The sequence below is a fragment of the Wolffia australiana genome, chromosome 7 (genome assembly GCF_029677425.1).
Source record: "Wolffia australiana isolate 7733 chromosome 7, ASM2967742v1".
In the NCBI taxonomy this organism is placed as follows: domain Eukaryota; kingdom Viridiplantae; phylum Streptophyta; class Magnoliopsida; order Alismatales; family Araceae; genus Wolffia; species Wolffia australiana.
Window position 1 is genome coordinate 13,514,130 of NC_135841.1, and position 24,655 is coordinate 13,538,784.

At 41.1% G+C, this 24,655-nt stretch overlaps 3 protein-coding genes and 1 long non-coding RNA gene across 4 annotated transcripts; 1 reads left to right on the forward strand and 3 right to left on the reverse strand.

The window, feature by feature from the left end:
• Positions 1-921: 921 nt before the first annotated feature.
• LOC144705740 (uncharacterized) lies at positions 922-1,435 on the reverse strand. Its single transcript, XR_013582099.1, has 2 exons — positions 1,299-1,435; positions 922-1,223 (listed from the first exon to the last, which is right to left on the reverse strand). It is a non-coding gene; the product is annotated as an uncharacterized LOC144705740 (long non-coding RNA).
• Positions 1,054-2,951, forward strand: LOC144705739 (putative thiol methyltransferase 2). Its single transcript, XM_078578534.1, has 8 exons — positions 1,054-1,240; positions 1,308-1,438; positions 1,544-1,630; positions 1,713-1,813; positions 1,892-1,991; positions 2,061-2,107; positions 2,279-2,357; positions 2,676-2,951. The coding sequence occupies exons 1-8, from the start codon at positions 1,054-1,056 to the stop codon at positions 2,727-2,729; spliced, it is 786 nt and encodes a 261-aa protein (XP_078434660.1). The 3' UTR covers positions 2,730-2,951.
• Positions 2,952-3,000: 49 nt separating this feature from the next.
• Positions 3,001-6,607, reverse strand: ATSPO22 (Tetratricopeptide repeat (TPR)-like superfamily protein). Its single transcript, XM_078578533.1, has 5 exons — positions 5,246-6,607; positions 4,689-4,878; positions 4,570-4,602; positions 3,877-4,482; positions 3,001-3,687 (listed from the first exon to the last, which is right to left on the reverse strand). The coding sequence occupies exons 1-5, from the start codon at positions 6,535-6,537 to the stop codon at positions 3,007-3,009; spliced, it is 2,802 nt and encodes a 933-aa protein (XP_078434659.1). The 5' UTR covers positions 6,538-6,607; the 3' UTR covers positions 3,001-3,006.
• A 3,981-nt stretch (positions 6,608-10,588) lies between these two features.
• Positions 10,589-12,665, reverse strand: LOC144705687 (2-alkenal reductase (NADP(+)-dependent)-like). The gene is given in 5 exon segments (XM_078578458.1): positions 10,589-11,193; positions 11,302-11,384; positions 11,503-11,669; positions 12,029-12,206; positions 12,367-12,665. Coding segments are annotated over 5 exon segments (1,035 nt in total). The 5' UTR covers positions 12,595-12,665; the 3' UTR covers positions 10,589-10,814.
• Between the last annotated feature and the right edge of the window lie 11,990 nt (positions 12,666-24,655).

A 24,655-nucleotide genomic window follows, 5' to 3' on the forward strand; every position in this document is an offset into this window, starting at 1 on the left:
ACGAGTATAGAGTCTTGGCAAATGCGGCAGCAAAAGCTCTGTGGATTCAATCCCTCTTAAAGAAGCTCCACGTCAACACAAAACAGTCCCAATCCTTTAGTGTGATAACATAGGAGCTACTTATCTTGCAGTTAGCCCAGTTTTTCATGCTAGGACAAAACACATAAAGATCAACTTCCATTTTATCTGTGAACAAGTTGCCAAAAAGAAACTACAAATCAGAATGTCCCAAGCAACAGGCAGCTAGCTGATGCACTCACAAAACTGCTTCCTCAAGCACATTTTTCTCCCCTTCGAGACAAGCTCAACACCGCTCATCTGCCGTTTTGCTTCAAGGGGGGTATTAAGGAAGAAGAAGACAAAGACGAAGAGTGAACAACTCGATAGTCACGTCAGTAACACAGATCGCCAATAGGATCTTTAATAAAAGATTAGCTAGTAAGAAAAGAACAAGTACCCTATACTCAATCAAGAGGTTTAGTCGGTCAGGATTAAATATAGGATCAAACATAGACGATTAGGAAGTTATCTAGATAGGATCAAACGTAGATGTTTAGGATTTCATCGACTTCAAGTTTATGCATCAAATGTAGGTCCATATTTATACTACTATATAATAGTTTGTTATCTAACATTTTAATCTTAGCCATTATAATTGTCACAACGGCTAGATCTAGATTCATCCTAACCGTCTCTCTCATTGTCACAACATTGTCTCCTTCACACGGAGTACATTCACAGCGCAAAACTCGATGATCGACGTACTCCACTCGGACGAGAACTCACAGGGATAAGGGAGACAGTGAAGAGTGAGCCTGGCTGGCCAAGCTGAATCTGCGAAGATTCTTGAATCTTCTGTTCACTCAAGAACAATAACGGAGATAGAAGAAAAGGAGTAGAGAGAAGAAGAGAGACAAAAGCTATGAAATTCTGGGGTGGTACCTGCCTTGGCTGACGTGGACAAGGACGGAGGGATTATGTGGGCATACGTGGGCCACGCCTCCGGTTTCAAGAAAACACAGGTTAAGGAAAAGAGGGAAGGCGAATCAAACGATGAGGAGGATGACGTGGACCGTATCATTGGGCTTCTCCGTCCCGTTTCTTAATCCCCAGCAAGCAACAAAGAGCTTCAAAACCAGAACCGCCACCATGGTCGTCGCCGCCGCCGCATCAAGCCGCGATCCACGGTCCAACCCCAAAATCCCCACCGTCCAATCGCTGCTCTGCCAGGACTCCCAAGGTAATCATTCCATAATTAAACATTAGAGGTAGATTAATAAGTTAGTTAGCCCTCTAACCTGTTGCAGGCGGCTGGGAGAGATGCTGGGAAGGAGGAGTTACGCCCTGGGATCTCGGCACTCCAACGCCCGTTCTTCTTCGTCTCGTTCAGACCGGCGGTCTTCCTCTCGGCAGAGCCCTCGTCCCCGGCTGCGGCGGAGTTAGAATTTTCCCCCTGCCAACTCATTATTTCTTTTTCTATTTTTTATTTTTTTATTTTTTGTTATTCTTTCTTGTAATTGACTGACCGTGTTACTCGCGCCAGGGTTATGATGTGGTGGCCATGGCCTGCCCCGAGAGGCATGTCGTCGGGGTGGATATATCCGAGACTGCAATAAAGAAAGCATTGGAGGTAAGTAAGTAATCTTGAAAAAACTATGGAATTTTTTAGTACCTTCTTGGAGAGCGTGAATATTGGTTCTCTGGGGAGATAGAGGACGTCCGAGCTGCCGAACAAGGAGAACTTTACGTTCGAGGCAGCGGATTTCTTCAACTGGCGACCGGCGGAGCTCTTTGATCTGATATTTGATTATACGTAAGTTCAGAGAATCTCGTAGATTGTAAATACAACTTTATCGGAACCATTCCATATCTGGTGTTTGGTGATACTCAGGTTCTTCTGTGCGATTGATCCGGCTTTGAGAATTGCATGGGCCAGTCAGATTGGAAATCTCCTCAAGCCCGATGGGGAATTGATCACATTAATGTATCCTGTAAGGTTTTTTCGGCTGTTTGATTCCCCCAATCTTGCTGAGAGATTGTAATAATCTTTTACGCGGCAGGTTGACCAGTACGAGGGGGGGCCTCCATTTGCGGTTTCACCGGAAGAGTATGTTCACGTGTAAAAAGTAGACGATTTGATAGTAGAAAGAACAGATTAAGCAGACGACTGTAAAAAATAAAAGCAAACAATTTTCTGTACTGATGTGATCAATTCCCCGTAAATTTCACAATTTGATGGATAAGATATGTACTGATGGACGGTTTCTTGAGTATGCAGGTATGAGAAAGTGCTGGGTCCCCTTGGCTTCAAGGCCATCTCAGTGGAAGACAATGAGTTGGCAATTGAGCCACGAAAGGTTATCTCGTAATCATTACAATAATCGAACATTTGTTTTCTGATCTTTTTCTTCTATGGGTAACTGCAGAAGAATTGTCTCAAATAATAAAACCCTTAAACTTTCCTTAAATCTTTACACTAACCTCTTTCCCTGCGAGGGGAGAGAGAGGCACCAGTAGAAAACAAAATCTGGATCCGAAATTGCCACGGATGCAAACAACTTATGATGCATCTATTGTTTACATCAAAGAAAAATCTTGTTATTTTGATCAAAAGCTAAAAATATATATCCAAGAAGTCACCTTGAAAATTAAAATTTTGGTTGGTCTTTTTGCAGGGTAAAGAAAAGCTCGGGCGATGGAAGAGAAACTCACCGCAGGCGCTGATGTGAATGAAGATATTACTAGCGCCATACGGCACGAGACAAGTTGATGTGCTTAACATGTTGTGAGGATATTTCAAATCATAAGAAATAAGTTCCCGGCAATACACAAACTCGTGTGATATCTCATTGTACTTTGTTTATTTTAAACTTCCAGGGAAGAACAAAACCTTGAGTTTCCATGCAGAGTTGCACCTTCCAGATCTTGGAATATAATATGAGCTTTGATTATTTCTGTTGCCTTATCTTTGATTAAAACCGAAATATATACAAAAGCAAACCTGTTTCAACCCATGTCGATGGGTTTTTCACCATTGAAGCAGCGCTCCTCGAAACTTCTAAGGCAATCCTCCATTCCTTTTCTGTACTTGTCCATGCAAAGAAGACGCTGCGCCAAGTCCAGGCCCATCTTCATCCACTTTCTCGCCGTCTCCTCGTGTCCCAGACGAACTGCGCTGCCTGCCCTGTTCCATGCGGTCATGGCGAGCCATTTCCCTTCTTCAGCAGGGTATTCTCCCTCTTTTAGACCCACAATTATCCTGTAGGCCTGCTGGTAAGCTGTATACGCTGCACTCTCTCCATTGTTTTCCCCCCGAAGCAGCCCAGTGATACCGATTAACTTCCGGATTACGATACTGGCCATTTGGTAGTCTGGCGACAGCGATGCGAGCAGGGCAGAAAGACAAGAATTGAGCGCCATCTCTGCAGCTTCGTGATTTGGGCAGGCGCCTTGCAATGCAACAAGGCCAAGCTGGAGAAGGTTTTGTGTTGAGCCAGGATGGTTAGACGATGAAATGAAGTCCTTGATCAGACGCAGCTGTCTCTGACGAGAATCCTCAAGACCTTCCAGTCTAGAAAGCAGTTGATAGGCACAGAAAGTCTTAAGGAAGAAGAATCTCCGGTCTGGAGTATTCTGAGCCGCAGGGACTTGTGCTGGAGACACAGAGAGGCCTGTACAAAATTGTAGCTGTGGAAACCAATATCAGCGAATCGATATGTATTTATCATGAATTATGTCAATGGTATTGAATGAAAGCAGTGAATTAACCCGGCGGGATGTCTTGATAAATCTGAATTCTTTTTAATCTGAATTTTTTTAAAACATCCAATAGCTGGAGATCATCCAAGGTCTAAATTCAATTTGTTTACGGTTTACCTTGCTAGCCGTTTCTAACATCTTCAAAGCTTTGTTGACCTCAATATCAGTGAGCTGCGCCTGTTTCTGCTCATCGCGACTAATCATCGCGGCCACACTCAATATCAACGACTTGTAGACCATGGCTTCATTTTTGACATTTCCCCCATAAAATTCTGACGCCAACTCCAGGAACTCTGAACAATATCCATATTTTTTTTCTGCGCCTGCCTTTAATCCCATATTCCATGCTGTACCAGCAAGCCATCCACGCTCCCGAATGCCAACAGCGTCCTTTCCGAAGAAGTCTTGCGCGCCCAAGCCTGACATCCGATCCTTGGCAAACCTCAATTGTTTTAATATTTCGCGTTCGTTCTCTTTCTTTTCCTGTAGGAGTGTGATGAGATTCCGACGAACAGCAACTTCAGGCATAGGCATTTCTCTGCCAGGGGTATAGAGTTCAAGAGCAGCCAATAAAGCGGCGACCGCTGCAGGAGTGCAACGGCTGGACATTGCCTCATGGGCTGACAATGTGAGGTACTCAGGATGAAAGTCAACGCATTTCACCATTTCTTGAATTTGGTCAACCGCCTCCTTTTCTGCTTTCCTTTGCAGATGGACTTTATACTGCAGTGTCAAAAAACAGAATTTGACGAGCTAACTCTTTATACGAAATCGTAAGTCAAACCAATTTAGAGCATAGATGTATGTTACCTTTAGAAATACACTGTTTATGGTGGGTTCCAGCTGCGGAAGAAAGAGCAGGTAGTGATTCTCCAGATTACCCGCCGCAAGTCTTTTATCAAAATGGTCTGTTGGAATTGTTATGTTACCTTCGTAGCCTCATCGATGAACTCCTGCGCCCGGTCAAGTCGAGAGAGGCCAAGATAACAGAGGGAGAGGACTCTGTAACAGTTTGCTCGACGTGGCCTATTCTCCTCGTCGTGAGTGATGTAGAGCATAGACTTCTCAAAAATCTCCGACGCCGTCTCGTAGTCTTCTGATCGGAAGTGCTCCGCCCCGCTTCAACGCAAAGTTTGCGCCAAACATTGTAGCTTTAGAAAGATAAAGGAAAATACGTCGAATTCCAGAGGCCTTATCTTCTTAGTATTTGAAATTATCCATGATTAATCACTTGGAAATGTGAGACAAATGTCAAAGGGTATTGCACTGAAAGTACCCAGCTAATCTACAAATTTCGACGCTTAATTATTTGGTTCTGGCAAAAAGAAAATCTGTTCTGAAATTCAAAATAAACAAAGCAACTAAATTAGATGTAAGAAATCATCATTCCTTTTGCTGGAATTCAATTGAAGCGAATTTCGGGAATATAATGATGATTCAAACGATAAAACACTTTTGTTGGCAAGTTCTGTAGAAGGGATCATACCAATTCCACAGTACCGCATGCATAGTTCTACTTTCCGTCGCTGCACCAGGCCCAGAAAAAAGCGTCAAAACCCTTTCATCAGAAACCACTTCGCCAACAACCCTCGCTCTTCCTCCACCCCCGCCTTCTGCCACCTTCTTCACAACTCTCAGAGCAGACGAAGGTCCCAAACGGCATCTCGAGACCAATCCAATAAGAACGCCTTTGGCGGCCTCCGCTCCAACACCTTCCAATAACAACTCAGCTGCGGCCACGCAGACGTTATCAGGAACTGACCTGGTTAACGCCATCGTTCTCAGCTCTCTTTCAGCCTCCTCAAATTTCCCCAGTCCAATCCAAGCCTTTAACGCCATGAATCCCACGCTCGGATGCTCTTCCTTCCCACATCCTTCTCTCATGACTTTGACGCATTTAACCACCGCCTCGTAGTCCCCCGCCTGCAACCGCTCCGCAGCCAGGAATCTCAGGCATCGATCCCTCAAATTTTCCAGAGGCAGTTTGTGATCTGGCCTCCTCGATATCTCAATTCCGCCCTCGGAAAGATTCAACGCTACGTTCAAAAGCTTGGCGGATGCAGCAGATTCGGATTTATCCGACAGCTCAAGCTTCCCGAATTGCAAGTACTGATCCGCTAGAGCTTTATAACTTGCAGGATTATCAAACAAAAGATTCTTCGAGCGGTTCAGCAGCGCGATGGCGAGATTCCTATCCGCGACTTCCCAAGCCGTTCTGGCCCTCGCCAGATTGATCTCTAAGAGAAGTTTCCTTTCCTCGGGATCCGTCTCTCGATCGGCCTGAACAACTGATGTCAGATCGGTCGCGCGTTCGAAGCAGTTCGCAGCGAGATCAAACCGCCTCAGTTCGTGCCACATGAGGCCAGTTTTATGGAAGAAGGACGCGCACTTGAACGCAGGGGAGGGAATGCCGGGAGGACTTCCGGCCAGATGAAGCAGATCAGAAGCAGCCTGGCGAAGACTGACCTGAGACTCGTCGATTCGAGTTCGTCCATCGGATCGAATTTGCTTGGCGTTGGAGAGATCTACGCAGGCATTCCAGAGACGATAGCTGAGCTTCCAGATGTGAAGCTTGATCGCGTCCGACAATGGGAGAAGAGAGGTGAGATGATTCAGGGATCTCGATAGACCAACAACGAGCGATTGCGGAATGCCGTGGAGATCGGCAGAGAGATCTTCCGCCTCCTTGATCAAGGATTCAAGCTCGAGCAGCGGCTCGGGGAGTGGTTCGCGATCGCGAGCGAGCTTCAGATCTGGGGAGATCTCAGAAATCCTCATCTCCAGGGAAGCGCGCACGCTCTTCTCAGTCTCCGTTTGCTGGCGGGAAGCAGAAGCCTCAAATTTATAGGCGCGCGAGATTCAAATCGAAGTCCATTTTGAAAATCCGGTACAGGTTTTTAGCAAATACCTAAAACTTACCTAAAATCCGGCCCTGTCCGGACCGCTCCTGGTCTAGTCAGGTTGACTCAATAATGCCAAAGTCAAAGTAGACAATTTATGATTATAGTAATGTTAAATATCCTCTATATCAACTAATGGCGTCAACGCTGGTAAAATATATGGCGTCAACGCAGAGCTCAATAGAAACCTTTCTGTCGAGTTGGATATGGTATTTTTAGAATGTTATTAAAAAATTCAATAAATATCAAATAGTATACTTCCGGTTGCGGTCAAGTTTGACCATTGGACCTAAACTTGTTTGACAAACCGGTTGACCCTCAAATGGAGGACCTACCGTCATGGTTCTGTCCGGTTAAACCAGTCCTCGGTACTAAATGTCCAACCCTAATTAGGCTTACGGCCCAGCCTAGTGGCCGGGGATTCGATCTGATCGATTCGCTCTTTGAACAAATCATTCCGAAGGCATGTACAATCTGCGATCGGCAAACTACCATCTGTGGAGCCCGTGAAGTGATGTGGAGAGAGTATCATTTATTGCTTTACGCAACAGCTTTCCGTTGATTTGACTTAAAGAATCCTAAAATATGTATCCAACAAAGCACAAGTATCCCCCAAGAGTATAAGGATGAAATTAAAACATAGACAAAATGAAGAATTATAACCATCTTGAATGAGTGGAAATTGCTCACAATAGAGGTCTACCACAGAAGGAACAAATAGAAAATACGAGCACGGCCACAAAAGGGACAAACCTTTGAGCGGAACCACATGTGGAGCCACATCTTTAACTAGCCTCTTCTCCACGATATCATGATGTCCCTCCTTTTATCTCTCTCCAAAGCCCATCAGCTTCAACACTAAATCCCTTAGCGTTAAATATTCAAGCCATTCATGTTTGAGTTGAGCTCTAAATTGATGGAACTCTATGGATGCCTCTAGAGAGCTCCTTCTCTAGGAAAGTTACACATACTTCTAAAAGGTCAGAAGGATCCATAAGCTTCTAGAATGGTTTAGAAGAGTAAAAAAGACTCATTATAAGTCCAGAACATTTAGAAGATTCAAGGTGCCTCTAAAATATTCTAAAACCTTCTCGTCTAGAAGAGTTTAGGAGCTTTTAGTTGTCTCTACTAAACTGACCAAGTCAAAACTCACAATATGACATCACTCGATTGAATCAGTGATGGCTGACAGTGTAATAAGTCGATGGATAAATAAGATTGAACAAGTTTTATCAGATTAGTGATCCTTGATCAAACGATAGCAGGGATCATATCAGTCTAGTAATACAGTCAACTTTAGGGTGTGGCAATCATATTCCCAAGGGAATCCTTTTTATCTCATATTCACCGATCGGGATCAATGATCACCTCATCAATGTGTTATTGTGTTTAGGTGATCACATTATCAATTGGATCAAATTTGTGATTTAGGGGGAAATGAGATGATAATATAGTAGTGACTAGATAATGATACTTTAATAGTGACTAGATCAAGGCATTGATGGTGACTGGATTGACAATCGCTGATCTGACGGTCGATCTTATTACCAATTACTTTGACTCTAAATCTAAAAACTAAGTACAAATTTGAACATCTTATAAACATAATTTGATGTTATCACAAATTCATGGAAGTTTTATGCATGTAACTTCAACAGTGTTTTCAATATTCAAAATTTTTTTTAGAGACTAGAAATAAGAGTACAAATTTTGATTCTCCTTTTTAAATTAAAGTGAAATATTTTTGTTCACATTTAAAGCTATGTTAAAAATACATTACTGCATTGGTAATTTAATATTGCAAAATTATTCTATTTCAGAACATGATAAATCCTATAACCATATGATGAAATTTCTATTTTTAATTAAACTTCTGAAGTTTCGTGTCATGTTTTCTTCTAATACTTTAATTTCATATGCTTAAATAGTACGGCAATAAAAATGCATAGCCATTTGCATTTCATGATAACTCAACCTAATACTAAGTTATGCATTTAGTCATCAAAACTGATGAATTTTGAGCTAACCTCAGAACTTTATTATGGATTTCCCATTAGTAATATATGTATGTAGGCCGCAAAATGAATAAGCGATGTCAATGAGATATGGAGCTAAGTTGGAACAAACCTGGAAAAGGATTTTATGGAGCTGCATGGAACTGAGACAGAAGGGCCAAGGAGGCACATTCATAGGGGTGATCGAGAAATATTATTCAACAAGGTACAATGGAGGATATGGAAAGGATGCTCAATCCCAGTTCAAGAAGGGGTATGATGAAGTCAATTTTAGTGTGATTACTCATTGATAATCCCTTCTGAATTAAATCAAAAATAGGAACTTGACTCTTAAAATATGAATAGATAAGATTAGCAAGAGGCATCTTTTTAGGGAACAGATATTTCCATCCTTTTCATTTCATATTACAATTCACACCCTCCATCAATATTAAATATCACCTTTTCACCTCAGCATTTCCCCCTCCTCTCTACCTCGACGTACAAAATACTCCTTCTCAACCCCTAATCACTATTTAAACTATGTGGATGTATGGTAAGAGAGGAATGACGAAGAATTAAGGAGGGTAAGTAAAAATAGATGCATGTACATATTGGAATACATATGATGGGTTTGTGTATTATTGCATGGGGGTGCGTGAACGCGCGAATGGTATGATTGATAAGGTTTTGATGGATGGAAGGAAAAAATATAACCTAAAGGTATTTTGAGAACATGGTGACAAATTAAATGCAACAAACTCACCCTTGATCCGTATCTGATGCAAGGATTCGGCATTTTACTACTTCAAGATGAACTCCACCACCTCTATCCATAACTTTAACCTTCACTCGATGATGGGACACCCCAAAAAATTGATGGATATTAGAATCACCTCATTCATTAGTCTTACAATTATGAGAGAAATTCCGGGATGGATTTGAAGTAGATATAAGTATTTACTTTTAGATCCACAGGTACAATTTACAGGATGTACATACCCTTCGAGGATTTTGAGGATTAAGAACACCGAATTTAATTCTAGATCAAGTTTTAAAAAGCATATTAAGAGTCCATCATGTTCCTCATCTCTATCCATCTCTTAGATTCCTTGATCTGCTTCGAATGCCTCTTGAAGCTCATTCCCCAGATTTTCTCTACTTCCACTCGTTGGATTGATTTTTTTTTTCTAGATTGGAATTTAATTGGTCCAAAATTCAATTTCATTTATTCTCTCTCTCCCAAAAGTTTTGCAAAAAGATTTGTTGATTTTCCCTTCCAATTTTGTGTTATGGTTTCTCCTTTCAAGTTTTGAACAGATCCCGTTCAAATTTTGTTTCAACTATGTCACACCCCCATTCTGTAATGTGGTTTATCTTAAGATTTAGCATATTTTGGCATGAATTTCGTTACAAATTTAAATGACAAATTAGAAAAATAAAAGTGAATTTCTGAAATTTTGGAACGGGAAAATAAAATGTTTAAGTTCCTATTAAATTCTAATGGTCCTTATAAAATTCAAAAAAATATTTGTTTCTTTCTCAATTCCCTTTAATATATTTAATGACAAATTAATTGTAGTTTTTTGTTGAGTAAGTGCCTCCCATTGGACTGACCCCTTTCTCATTCTATATTCTCAATAATTTAAAAAATTGGAGCTTGAAAAATATTAATACAATTCTAAATATGAACTACACAATTGATCCACATTAAATCACACCATTTTACAGATTATTGGAAATGGCACTCATAAAAAAGCAACACGAGTTTCATCAAATTTGCGGATAAATTTTATGGAATTGAAAGCTTAAGAGTACACCTTGGGCATATTACTAAGTTTTTCTTCGACACTCCAATAAGGTATCAAGAGAGGCCCAGTTAGTGCCAGTATAATTAAGTTATAGACAACCTTTTGGAAAATTAGTTACATCATGTGGTTAAAAATTCAAAATTATAACTTAACACGAGTACATTGGTATGTAAGTGTGGGCTTACAAAATAGTAAATTGTTACTGGGTGAGAAGCAAACCATCCATGTTCTGGGCAGGGATGAGTACACAATCCGCTCACTTCTCTCAATCTACTTCTAGGATCATCTCACTATACATGCAAAGAGAATGTCAAATTTAACTCACCACATATGAGATGTTACCAGTCGACTTACTCGCGAGACACAACAACAAGCTGCTTCCCAACGTTGCGGCCGGTAAAGAGACCAATAAGGGCTGCAGGAGCACTCTCCAGTCCTTCAACCGCATCTTCTACATAGTAGATCTTCCCATCCTTAATGTACTGAGCCACCCTGTCTTCAAACTCTGGGTATATGTCATAGTGATCAAAGACTATGAATCCCTGCATCCGGATACGCTTCGAGACGACATAGAACAGGTTGTGGACGCCCTCAGGCTTCTCTAGATTGTACTGGGAGATCATCCCACAAACCGCGATCCGCCCGTTCTGTCTCATGTTAGCCAGCACGGCGTCGAGCATCGCCCCACCGACGTTCTCGAAGTATATATCAATGCCCTCCGGAAAGTACCTGAAATTGCCACTCTCAGTATAACTGAATCTCTCTCCTTGTTTCATATCGTTTTAGAAAAACAAATTGTGATTAAGATCGCAATGAAATTCAGACATGATGACCGACCTTTTCAAAGCAGCCTTCAAGTCTGGCTCTTACTTATAGTTGAAAGCCTCATCAAATCCGAGTTTGCTCTTAAGCAGCTCCACCTGAAACACACAGATTTATGAAGCCCCCACTGTTATGTGACATGTCTCTTGTTTTGATTTAAACATACATTGAAAGAAGTATACCCCAATTATGAATAACTACTGTTGCCATTCATACCTTTTCATCAGTGCCCGCGCTTCCAACAACGTAGCAACCCATAAGCTTAGCGAGCTGCCCAACAAGCTGGCCGACTGCACCAGAGGCAGCTGATACAAAGACGCGATCCTCTTTCTTTGGGGAACATATTTTATAAAATCCGGCACCAGCCGTAAGCCCTGGCATTCCTGTGAACACAAGAAAATTTGGCACCACATCTCAATCTTGCATATTCCACAGAATCAGTTATACATTTTAACTTATAACATTAATAATTCCTGCAGTCCTCCCCCCCCATAGAACATCATAAAATTATAAAAAGAAACCCAAGAAGATATCAGACTGGGGGAGGTGGGTTTGAGAAAGACAAAGTTTTTTGCTGGATAAAAAGACGGATTAGAGGTCAATCCTAAAGGGCACTCACAAAGTCTGGTAATCAAATGAAATATCGGAAAATCCATTTGAGATGAAGAAATCAATTGAAGAACTCTATAACCTCGGCTTTGTTAGAGACCATCTAGTTCATCCAACCGAGTCAGGGTCTCACCTAGAACACCAGTGTAGTAGGGTAGCGGAAGATCCGTGTATTTGATCTTGAACAGAGATTCCGGATTTTCGATAAGGGAGTACTCCTCCCATCCGGTAAACCCCCAAAATAGATCTCCAGGAGCATATTTACGGTTCCCCGAATCTACAACCTTCACCACTCCATAGCCAGAAATCGCCTGCCAGAAGTAGAATGTAAAAGCAGGATGAATAAACAAAACCCATCTAGAATACGCACAAAGCGGATGGAATCAAGCAGAATTGCGAAACAAAAACATCAAAAAGGGGAAGAAAAACAGAAGAATTTAAACACGAAGATTGATAGATAATCGGAATTACCGAGCCGGGGACAAAGTCGGGGACGTAGCTGGGTTCATCATGCTTGGTCATGCGAGATCGCATGTAGGGGTCGCAGGAGAGATAGAGATTCTTCACAAGGACGGCGTTCGATCCCTCCGGCACCTTCAGATGGATGGTCTCCGAGGTCACCACCTCGAAATCGCTCTCCTTGGCGAAGCCCGTCACGTAGTGCCGAAGCACCACCTTCTTGTTCTTCACCTCCGCCATCTCTCTCTCTCTCTCTCTCTCTGCGCGGAGGAGAAGATGAAGTAGTTGAAGCTTGTAGTTGCGACGTCGGCAGTAGAAACTTTCAGAAGGATGTGTACGTGGTTCAGTCGCCACGTGGCGATGACCCTTTGGCTGAGGCGTCTACCACCTCAAGTCTGGATTAGGAGAAAGTGGCAGAAAAACATTATTAGAATGTGGGTCGCGTGAAGTCATCTGTCACGTCTAGGGATCGTCAAACGTCATCCGTTACTTCACATGTCACCGGACACGTGACGGATGACGTGACGGTGACAGTGACGGAATGCATGGGGCGTGACGGTGACGGTGACGCGTGACGGGCTGTGCGTGACAGGGACGTGACGGTGACGGAGACCCTGATGCGTGATGTCACGAAAGCTCCGTCACAGATGACGACCGTCACAGATGACGACCGTCACAGAATTTTAATGCATTTTATGGATTAAGGGACTTCAACGGTTCGACGGCAGACGCGGAAAGAGATCCAAGCAGGAGCAGAGCAACAAAGCAATTATATGATAGGGTATTTCCAAGCGGCAGAGGAACAGACAACCCAAGAAGAGCACAACTCCTCTGAGAAAGAGAAGAGATTTTCTAAATCAGACGCTGCCCGCAGACTATATAGAGAGGAACAAACACCCCACCACCTGGAGATCTGGCGCTATGCGCCGTGGCGAAGAGAGAAATAGAACACGCAGAGATGTGCTGGAGAAGAAGAACGGAGGAAGAGGAAAGCAGAAAGAAAGGAGATCTCGCCGCGGCAGGCTAAAGAGAGCGCCAGATGAAATTCGCGCAGGCCGTCTTCCTTTCCTCTAAATTTCTCCGTTATTTTATATTCATTTCTTTATTTCTACAGATCCCGTGGAACTTAGACCAATCGACAGATTCGACGCAGATAGTAAAATAAATTACATTATATAATTCTGTCACCGGTGACGGTGATGGCGTCATGGTGACGGTGATGTGACGGAACGAGGATCAACGGTGACGTGACCGGAACGTGACGGAATTTTTATAAACCCTCGATCACGTGACAAGACGGTGACATGACGAACATTTCATCACGTCACCGTTCGTCACGGATCATCATCCGTCCTGTCGCGTCCGGGGCATCACGTCTCGGACGTGCCGTTCCCCTAGTCACATCACACGTTACGGTGACGGCACTGTAACTGATGATGGATTGATGGTGACAAAATTATCAGCCCATAACGGTGGCGGTGATGGTGACGAAATATCCCTGACGGTGAGGTGATGGTGACGGAGGTCCTCCGATGGGTGATGTGATGGGACGGACATCAGGGATGACGTCGGCGACGGATTTGTAAAGATATTGACAAATTGCAAAAAAACCTTAAAAAGTATCTCCTTAAGAGAGAGAGAGAGAACTGAGCTTTGAATTTTTGTCACCTGTGATGGTGACGCTGTCTGGTGACGGGACGACACGTGCGGTGACGCGTGATGGGAATGTGATGGATTTTTTCAAAAATCTGGGCCGTGTGACGGGACATGGACATGACGAAATTCTTGTCACGTCCCCATCGGTCACCGTTCGTCATCCGTCCCGTCACGTCCCGGACGTGCAGTACCCTCCTTTTCAATTTTTCTGGATTGTCTTCAATCTCTCTATTGACAGAATCTCTCTGACAATGATCAAGACACTGCCTCTTAATTGGAATGAAATAAGGTTTTTACATGCCAAAATTACACATAGATACATAAACCAACGTTTCTGTTCACTCTAAAAATTTTAATTGAATTATTTATATTTAATTAAATGTCATCATACTACAATAATGTATTTTCCCTGATCTATATGGAAGACATTTTTAATATAAGTGCATTTGAATTTAGACATACAAGGTCACGTATTATCTTTAATGGCCTTTTTCCCATATCATTCTTAAGTTATTTATTGAGTTTCTTAATTTATAGCCAAACCTCCTCAAACGTTTGAGATGAACAAGAAGAATCAGGGTAAGAAGCATGTAAAGACAGAGGGGGAGAGAGAGAGAGGGAGGGAGAGAGAGAGAAAGAGAGAGAGAGAGAGAGAGAGAGAGAGAGAGAGAGAGAGAGAGAGATGGGTAGGGACTGTTTTATTCCCTCGAACACATTGGTGTATATTTATGTTAAAAATTTAATAAGTTATAAAATATGTTTTCCTTCTTTAAATTTTAGCTGTTATAGTGATCCTGTCTAGATGTAATTTTTGTCATCCTTATATTTCCAATCTAAGATTGAATCCTGATCATCAATCTTTTATGTCAGATGTTTCATTCTTACGTTACATGCTCCTTTTTTATTAGTCTAATGTTATCGTGACTTCCTAATATCCCCTTCAAGCTTATTGGTTTTGGTGTTGTCGACATTGAGCTTATCTCTGATTTTGAGCAAAACAGACTTTGGAGAGAGGTTTTGTAAGAGGATCCATGAGGTGTCCTTTGCTGCTAACAAAGTTGAATCAAATGTTTCTGGGAACAAATTGTTTTCAAACAAAATGGAGGTCTATTTTTATATGTTTCATTCTTACGGGGAAGACTAGATTCTCCACTAAACAGGCTGCTCTAATACTATCAGACCATATGAAAGGTGATGGATTGGCAGTTACCTGGATTTCTTTTTAAGATAGATCAAACCCATAGAACCTATAATGCTACATCAACCCGGGCTCTGTACTTGTCATCTCTACTTGATTGTACTATTGTTGGTTGCTTTTTATAACTCCAGGAATTTAAATTTCCTCCAATGTAGAAAAATTATGCTCATGTCAACTTTCTATCAATGTGTTAGTTACCAAATATGAATCAGTAAATGCATTAATAATGAAGTCTGAATTTATGTGAATGCTTAGGCCTTGAAGAATAGTTCCTTCTAGATATTGAAGCAAGTATTTCCCTAAATCCAATCCATTGAATTTGGATAATGCATTTTTTTCTGTAAAACGTTAACAATAAGTATATTTTCAAGTATTATGGGTACTTTTTCCAGCCAGAGTTACATACTCAAAATCACCAAATTTTTTCCGATAAAGTGAGCCATCATCTAAGTCTGCTTTATTAATGGAGGAGGGTGAAAAGGAGAGGGGGCTAGGCAATGGTTTTACTAGTGTCCATATTAGAGTGCTGAAATAATGAAGCAATCTATTTTGATTGAAACAACAAATTCTTGATCATGCTGAAGTAACTCAAGTTCAGGGAAGTTGTGAGAATGGCCAAGGTCCCGAATCACTAGTTGGTCATGTAAGTTAGGCAATGTGTTTTTTATTTCAGTGAAATCAAACACTTATTGTTGATTAAAATCCATCTATACAATATAATGAATTAAACCTGTTGGTTTATATTTTAATTTGTAACCCATTTAAAAAATAAAATATTAAGTATTTTAATTTGTAACATGAAGTTTGGATTTAAGGAACCAATGACAAAGTGTCACTATGCATTCGAGTATGCAAGTAATTTGATATAGCTTTAATCCACTTTTCATTTTTGATGAAATGTTCAAAGAAGTAGGCTATGGGGATACTGATAATGTTGCAGCGAGACAAGTTGCATTACATGTTAAATGACTGAGTGACTCTCGCTTGGGAATCTTTTCAGATTTCTATAACCCATTCTTGTAAGTAAACATCATGAATAATTATGGTAGTGAGAGGTACACTTGTTTCTGGTTTTCTTTTGAATTTACTGGATATATCTTCATTTTAATGCTCTAAAATAGCAGAGGAGGAGATAAGAGGCTCATTGGTCTTTGTACATGTAGCAAAAGCAGACCAATTATAGATTATGGTTTATTAGGGGATGAAAGAAAAACTAAAGGGGTTGGAGAGTTAGAGTCAATTTTTTCTGTAACAAATTTCTGATCTTGATGTGTTTCTAAAATATTTGGATGCCTCTTTAACATCGGGGACACAGTTTGAGGATTTCTAGATATAGTGTTAAGATGTGATCTGAATGTTTCTGATGTATCAATTACTTTTGAAACAGAAGAAAAAGGAAAATATTCCTCAATAAAAAAAACATGAAGAGAAATATAATTTTACCTGTATGAAGTGAGAGGCACTTTTGACCTATTTACATTGAGTTATATGCAATGAATACACACCATTCGGATAGGACTTCTAATTTGTGTACACGTGGTCTTTAATATAGAGTATTTGAGTAAAACTTATAACATAATTTAATAGTGAGTTCTCTTCTCATGAACGTGTTCACACTCAAATAAATGAGATATACAGCAGTAGCTAAAATATCATTCCCTATTTTTTTGGTATGCTAGCTGGTGAAGTAGAAGAAGTCATGTCTCTACTAATTGCCCATGCTTTCTCTCTGGTGCTCCATTTTTTTTCCTGGGATGTGAGGACAAGAAGCCCCTACTAGAAATGCACTGAGTTTTAAAGGAGTGAAGAGATCAATACAATCCACGCCACTCAGACTGAAAACACTTGATCTTTAAGAAATTGATTTTCTAATAACTTTTAAAATCCAAGAAAAATTGGTAATAATTCATTTCTTATTTTTGAGAGGATAAGGTCAGGCATACTTATTGAAATCATAAAGAAAAACTTCCAAAACTAGAGAAACTTGAATGTGATAAAATGATCAATGGCCCCAACAAATCAGAGCTAATTATTTTAAGAGGTTTATTTGAACTATGATTTAGAGGAAATAGGAGTTTTTTGGGATTGAGAGGTGTTACATAATTCACACAATAATTGTCTTTTAAGATGAGTAATTGGGAGACCAAATAGTCTAATGACATGTTCTAATGTTCATAATTAGGGATGTAAAAATGTTGAATACCATGTCTGATGAACCTTTCTCCAATATATGCTGTAGGGTGAGATAGATGAGGCTCCAAGGAGTTAAGTTCAAATTTAACTACACATTGGAGGGGGGCTCTATCTGTTGTCTCGTGCTTCATGGTGAATTAACAACAATTTTTAATGATTTCAGGGGCAAGAACAACATCTTTAGATAAAAAAAATTATCATATGTAAAACCTTTTAATAAACTGATACGTACAATTTTCTAACATTTTCTATTGCCCATTTAAAGATTTTAATTGATAGTCAATGGGATGCCAAATTCATAATATTTTAATTGGTAGTCATGTGGGGGTGTTGCTCCACTGTCTGGGTACCATGTTCCATTTCCAGCGGTATTCCCACAATATACATGTTGATGTGTCCCCTGAATTCTACTGTGGCTAGTTGGGTGTCAGCGTTGAAGGTTTCTTCTGAATCTTTCATGGCACTCTGGTTTTGTTTCCAAATTGGGAACAGATTTGGCATCAAGGTTGAAACTTATTAGTTTGACCTCTTCCTTGACCACATTTCTGATAGTAGCCATTAGTTTTATAGGTGTCTCTTCATGAAACCTTTGAGGCTGCAGACTCTGATTTTAAAATATATTAGCCATTGGAGGAAAATAACATACTGAAGAAAATTAATGTGTATATTAATATGTAAGTATAATTTATCATTTTATTTAATGAAAAAATTAACTATATTTAACTCACTCGTGATGTCTAGTGGTGAGTGAGGTCATCTCCACGAGGGGCTGGTACTCAGATAGAAACATATGATTTAGAAAGAGGGAGAAAATGAGGATATATGATATAAGAGAAAATTAATTAGTATTTTTTATATCATAAAATAGAATGAGTGGAATAGTGATGACGAAGTTGATAGTGTTGTCATAAGGATTAATGAAGGATAACAAGTTGAGTAAAGATAGATGAGAAAATAATAGGAATAATTCTTTTAAGAGATGATATATATATATGTATATATTATCATTATTTTTAGGATCGAGGTAGCTGATAAGTGTTTCATGAAGAATGAAATATTGTATTATTTGGGAAATATACTATAATATATATTTATTATTTTAATTAAATTTTATAAGAAAATAATTAGAGAGTAATGGAGGGAATGTTTTTAGGACATTTAATATAATTTTTTATTCAGGGGTAAATAGGCGTGAGAAAAGAACTAGTTGTAATATTATAAAAAAGATAATGATTTAGTATCATACTGAAAGTTTGTATTTAATTTTAGTAAGATAAAAAAATAAATGAAATAGAGAGGAAGAGGAATGATAATAAGAAAGATATTGAGAATGGATTAATAATTATGTGTGTTAATGGAAGCTGAGGATAGAAGATTAGTTACAGGAATTGTGAATAGAGATGGATGTATGATTTTATGGAATTACTTATGATATTTTTAAAATATAAAATTTAAGGAAATTCCTCAAAGAAGTTATCTTCATGAATCTGATTCAAGCTAATATGTATTTGCATTAAGTTTAAGAAATAAATTTCAACTAAAGAAGGTTTAGGAAAAATTTTATCACCCTGATTTCAATGAGAAAAAGACAAGCCCTTGACCTCGGCATGTGTCATATATCGTCGCCCCCCTACTGTGATGATCTGTACTCTTGGAGTGCTCCGAGGGCTATCCTAAGCTCATTGAGCTACCCGGAGCTGTCACAAATCCTGGTTGGAATCCAAAATGCAGGGCGAGTCTCCCCGGTAAGCTTGGAGATTACCAAATGGAAGATGATATCAAACAATGAAGCACCACCTTTCAAAGTCTAAGAGGGTCCCTTGTAGATTGTTGATGGAGGGCCACCTCAAGATGGTCCTCTGAAGACCATTGGATCTTCTAGCATCCTTCCCATCAATAGAATCTGCTCGCCACTTATATCACACATTATTAATTGGTTAATTTGATAATATTTAAATAATTTCTAACTTTAAACTGGTTATATATGTGTTTTTATCAAGCCTATAATTATTAAACCAGTTTTTAGAATAAAATTTTGAATTTTTAAGTTTTTAAGTATTTTTATGGATTTTTATAACAACATGTTCTGAACGAAAATAATTTTTTTGAGTCACAATATGATTATTTGTGAATTTTTAGACATTATATTCATTAGAGATATGATTTTTATAAATACATATTTATTTATTTTTTTAGAGTTTGTATCTAATATTATATTACTTTTAGATTTTTTTGGATTTTTATTCCTGCCTTACAACATGGTGCTATTGGATTCGTTGAACAGAGACCAACTATCGATAATGGTTAGTGATTGGCAACAGTCAATCATACAAAGCAAACTGCTATGGCATTTTGATGAACGATGCCATAATGACATTTAATGCTATATATTCTATCTTCTATATCTTTAACCACACGGGTAATGAGTCCCATTAAAAAAAGGACATGATAGATGGCATGACAAGAACCATCGATTAAGGATGATGTTGTGTAATCTAGACCAATGATTGCATTTAATGCAATGACAAGATAAAACCCTATAAAGTAACATGACTGCACTAACGAGGACAAGGAGAGAGAAATCTATGGATTAAATTGACAGCTAGGAATGGTCCAACTTCAGGGTTGATCTAACGACCCAAACTCTGATTAATCTGAAAGTTTGAGGTAGCTTCGTCTTTCCATCCTCTATCCAGAAACATGGGTTTATCTATAAATTCAGCCCCCTTTCTTTGTAAAAAATCTTTTAAGATCACTTCCTCCTAAAGAGGCAGATTCAAAGCAAGTGAAGTTTTGAAGGTGCATCAAGAGTGTCTTGGTGTCTTGAGTTCTTGAAGAAGGTCAATGGTGATGTGGGGAGGCTGATCTATATCTGGAATATGCCTTGATCCCAGCAGAACATAGAGATTAAGGTTAGTCTCTTACTTTAATTCTTAAACAGATGGATTATACTCATCATCATTGTGACAAGATAAGGTTCTTTATGGGCTATGTAAGTGGGCCTTGGCCCAAGTTAATCTCTCTCTCTCTCTCTCTCTCTCTTTATATCTCGATGTAGAAACCTATTTTTGTGGATCTATCGAGCACATGTCATATCGGCGTCTCTTTCTACATGGTATCAGAGCCAACGGGGATCTCTTCGGCGTGATTCTTGACGCCGGCAGTTCAGTTCTTCTCCATGGTTCTTCTCCGCAGTTCATCTGCTTCTCTGTGGTGGTTTGCGCTTGTGACCGCGGTGGTTCTTCTCCCCGGCAGTTCTTCTCTGCGGCGGTTCCTATCTGCGGTGGCTCCTGCTTCTCGTCTTCTCAGTGTCTTTGTGAGCTATAGCTGAGCGTCGATTCTTGTTTTTTTTCCTTCACACCGACAGACATCTTTATCAAGCCAGTGGTCATCTTCTTCCTTCACGCCGGTGGACGTCTTCATCCAGCCAATGGTCGTCCTCTTCCCTTTTTCACGCCGACACCTTCGCAACTTCTGCACACCGGTGTCTTCCTCATCAAGTCGGCGCCTTGCCCACTCTTGCATCACACCGGCGATTCCCTTGTGCATGCCGGTGACCCTTCTTCAAGGCAGCGGCGGTCTCTTTCTTTATTTCCGGTGCTCCTTCCTCAAGGTGTCCTTATTGCTGGTGAATTCTTCATTGTTTGACGGTTCCTCTTATTGTCGGCATCCTCATTTTTTTTATCCGAGATCTCTTGGTCTCCCCCGCTGGTCGGCGGTTTATCTCCGACCGTCTCTCTCAGGTGCTCCTTCTTTTGTGGTATATCTTCACCGGGGTTCTCTCTCCGGCGGTCCATCTTCATCGCCGGCCACATTCCTATCGACGGGGCCACGTTTTCTCAGCCAGTCTAGGTGACCTACCAACAATTTCCATATTCTGCATATCTACTTGCAATGGACCATACTTATATGCCTACACCGGTTAACATTGGACCGACCAACCCTTTTATCTCTCAGTTGCTGGCGCCATGTTCAATTTTCTTTGGACGCGGCGCCAATTACATCACGTGGTCGGCAAGTTTTCGTCGATTTCTACAAATCCATCAGCACGAGTCTCTTTTGAGGGAAGATCCACCACCGTTCGATGATCCTCATTATGTGCATTGGATCACACGTGATCGTACAACCACCACTTGGCTCCTGAAGATGCTTTCTCCTGATCTCGCTGACTCACTTCAGCTTATATCCCCAACGAAGAAAATATGGGACGAGCTCTTCCGGATGTATGGTCCTAAGAGTAATATCACCTCTACCATTGACAGCTTCGAGAAGATGTTTAAACTTCAAGGCTCTGAGGGTTCCCTTGAGATGGTTTATGCTACTCTTTGTGGATGTGACTCTCGTCTACAAGTGTATCAGCCATACACTCTAGATCTAGCGGAGCAACGATGATATTGGGAAGAGTTACAGGTATCCATATTTCTTAACTCGATTCCTACGATCATCGACACGCAGATACGTGGATCCATTCTGAGTGGCACGACTCTCCCCTCCTTGGCCGACGTCTTTAATGCAGCTCAACGCGTGGAAAGCCTTATTCCCATCAAGGGACCTTCTTCGGCCATTTCTATTGCCTCATCCGACTCTTCGGCACTATTTACTTCTACTCATGCGGCTCTAGCCACTATTGGGAGAAGCTCCAGACATTCTCAACAATCTACTGATCGCTCTTCTGATCGTCGTCGCAGCAAGTATACTGGTCCTCTGTGCATTCATTGCTCTTGATCTACGCATTCTTGTCCTGGTGCTATCAAAAGTGGGGTTATCCCTCCGGACATCCTCGTCATGTTCCTTCTTCTTCGGCTACTCCACCGCTTCGGCCTCCTGAGTCTGTGCAACCCTCCTCTGCTATATTGGCCACTCCATCTTATGTGACGAATACTTCTCCTGGTTGTCTATCGGCAACTTTGGCTTCCCTCTTCATCGGACCAAGGTACTATCTCTCGATCTTCCTCTTCGGGGTCTTGGATCATTGACTCGGGTGTCTCCCTTCATCCCACCATACTATCACGCCTATCAAAACTTACCAACTCTGAGTCTATTTCTGTTGCGGATGGACGCTCATGTTAGGTCACTAGAAAATGCACCGCATTACCTACATCTCAGCTTCCTCTTCATGATGTTCTTTATATTTTGAGCTTTCCAGTCAATCTTATATCCATCAGTACCTTGACTGAAGTTCTTCTATGCTAGGTGACTTTTTTGCCCTATCATTGTGTGTTTCAGGACCTAAGGACCGGCGCACAAATTGGTTTGAGGCGTAAGACTCAGGGTGGAATTTATGAGCTCGTATCCAATACTCCATCCACAGGCCTTACCTATCACCTTTCCCATTCCTCTACCTCTCTTGAGTGGCATCGTCGACTTGGTCATCCTGGCATCACCAAGCTTTGCCAAGCTCTCCCCTAGGTGACAATTAATGAATTTTTTTGTGAGTCATGTGAGATGGGAAAACATCATCGTTCTCCTCTTCAACGTATTGAATCTGTTAGTGCAAAGCCTTTTGACTTAGTGCATTGTGATATTTGGGGACCATCACACATTCCTTTCTAAACTTGGTTTTTGGTACTACATGGTACTTATTGATGATTTCTCTCGTGTGTCATGGGTCTATCTTTTGACCGACTGCACCGATGCTATCTCAATGATTCACCAGTTTCTTCAAGAGATATTGACTCATTACTCGTTTACTCCATACAGACAACGTCGCAGAACTTGTCCAATGAGATTTCCAAGAATTGTGCGCTGCAGCTGGTATTATTCATCAAACATCCTGCCCTCATACCTCTCAACAGAATGGTGTAGCTGAACGGAAGCATCGTCATTTTCTCAACATGACTCAGACACTTTTATATGAGATGAATGTCCCTCATGAATTTTGGGCAGATGCTATCATGACATCGACGTTCCTCATCAACCGCCTTCCTTCCATACCTCTTGGTGGTGATTTCCCTCTTCATTAACTTCACCTAGATAGGAAGTTATTTTCCTTACCGCCCCATGTATTTGGGTGTGTGGCCTTTGCTCATGACCACTCGGCCACCAAATCCAAACTTGCTCCACGGGCGACCAAGGGAATGTTTGTCGATTACTCTCGCACACAGAAGGGATACAGAATCTACCTTCCCAAGAGTCAACGTTATATTGTCCCGGCCGACCTCACATTTCATGAGTCGACGCCTTTCTTCCCCACACCTTCTTCATCTTGGGAATATTCTGGCTCACCTCCTCCTGTCTCCCTGGTGGACCATGTCGTTCCTTCTCTTGTGCCCGAGTTGCCTCGTCCACTACCTTTTGCTCCTCTCTCGACATCGCTACTGCTTCTCGACTCCACCACCACCTCCTTGTCACCCCAACCTCTTCCTCTTCTTCCAACTCCTAGTTCCTCGCCCCCCGAGCTCCCCGTTGAAGCCCAATCTACGTCCTCCTCAAGCCCACCTTCTGATGATCTTCATCTTCCGATTATGCTTTGGAAAGGTACACACTCATGCACTCTTCATCCTTACTCTAATGTGGTCTCGTACGCTAGACTATCTACTCCTTATCGGGCATTTGCCGTGGCCTTGGCTGTAGAGTCTATTCCTCAATCTCATGAGGCTGCATTATTGATTCCTCACTAGAAAATTGTTATGGATGAAGAGTATTCTGCTCTTATTCATCGAGGTACGTGGGAGCTCGTCGGTCGACCGGCTACTACTAATTTTGTCAGCTGACGTTGGGTGTTCACCCTCAAATATCATCATGATGGCACTATTTATCGCTACAAAGCTTGGCTGGTTGCACGGGGTTTCCCATAGGTTCACGACATTGACTATGAGGAAACCTTCTTTTCGGTGGTTCGGCATAATTCTATCCGTATACTTCTTTCCATGGCGGTCAACCATGACTGGAAACTACACCAGCTTGATGTCTCCAATGCTTTTCTATATGGAGATCTCTCTGAGTGTGTTTATATGGAGCAACCTCCTGGCTATTCAATTGAGGGGGAGCATGAAAAGGTATGTCTTCTTTGTCGCGCTCTTTATGGCCTCAAACAAAGTCTATAGGCACGGTTTGAGAAGTTCAGTGAACTCATCTCGACGTGTGGACTGTTGGCTTGTGATGTGTAGCTCACCGTCTTCCGCAAGACTACCTCGGCTGGGTGTATTATTCTCACGGTCTATGTGGATAACATGATCATCACGGGCAGTGGTCGTGTAGGCATTCATCATGTCAAGACCTTCCTACATCAACATCTTAATATTCGCAACTTAG

Excerpts from the sequence above, each read along its gene's own strand:
- LOC144705739 (XM_078578534.1), top strand. The coding sequence starts at position 1,054 with ATGAGGAGGATGACGTGGACCGTATCATTGGGCTTCTCCGTCCCGTTT. Across the intron at positions 1,439-1,543 it reads TCGTCCCCGGCTGCGGCGGA|GGTTATGATGTGGTGGCCAT; the intron begins GTTAGAATTTTC and ends TACTCGCGCCAG. Across the intron at positions 1,992-2,060 it reads TGATCACATTAATGTATCCT|GTTGACCAGTACGAGGGGGG; the intron begins GTAAGGTTTTTT and ends TTTACGCGGCAG.
- ATSPO22 (XM_078578533.1), bottom strand. The coding sequence starts at position 6,537 with ATGAGGATTTCTGAGATCTCCCCAGATCTGAAGCTCGCTCGCGATCGC. Across the intron at positions 4,879-5,245 it reads CATGCGGTACTGTGGAATTG|CGGGGCGGAGCACTTCCGAT; the intron begins GTATGATCCCTT and ends TTTGCGTTGAAG. Across the intron at positions 3,688-3,876 it reads TGTTAGAAACGGCTAGCAAG|CTACAATTTTGTACAGGCCT; the intron begins GTAAACCGTAAA and ends TGGTTTCCACAG.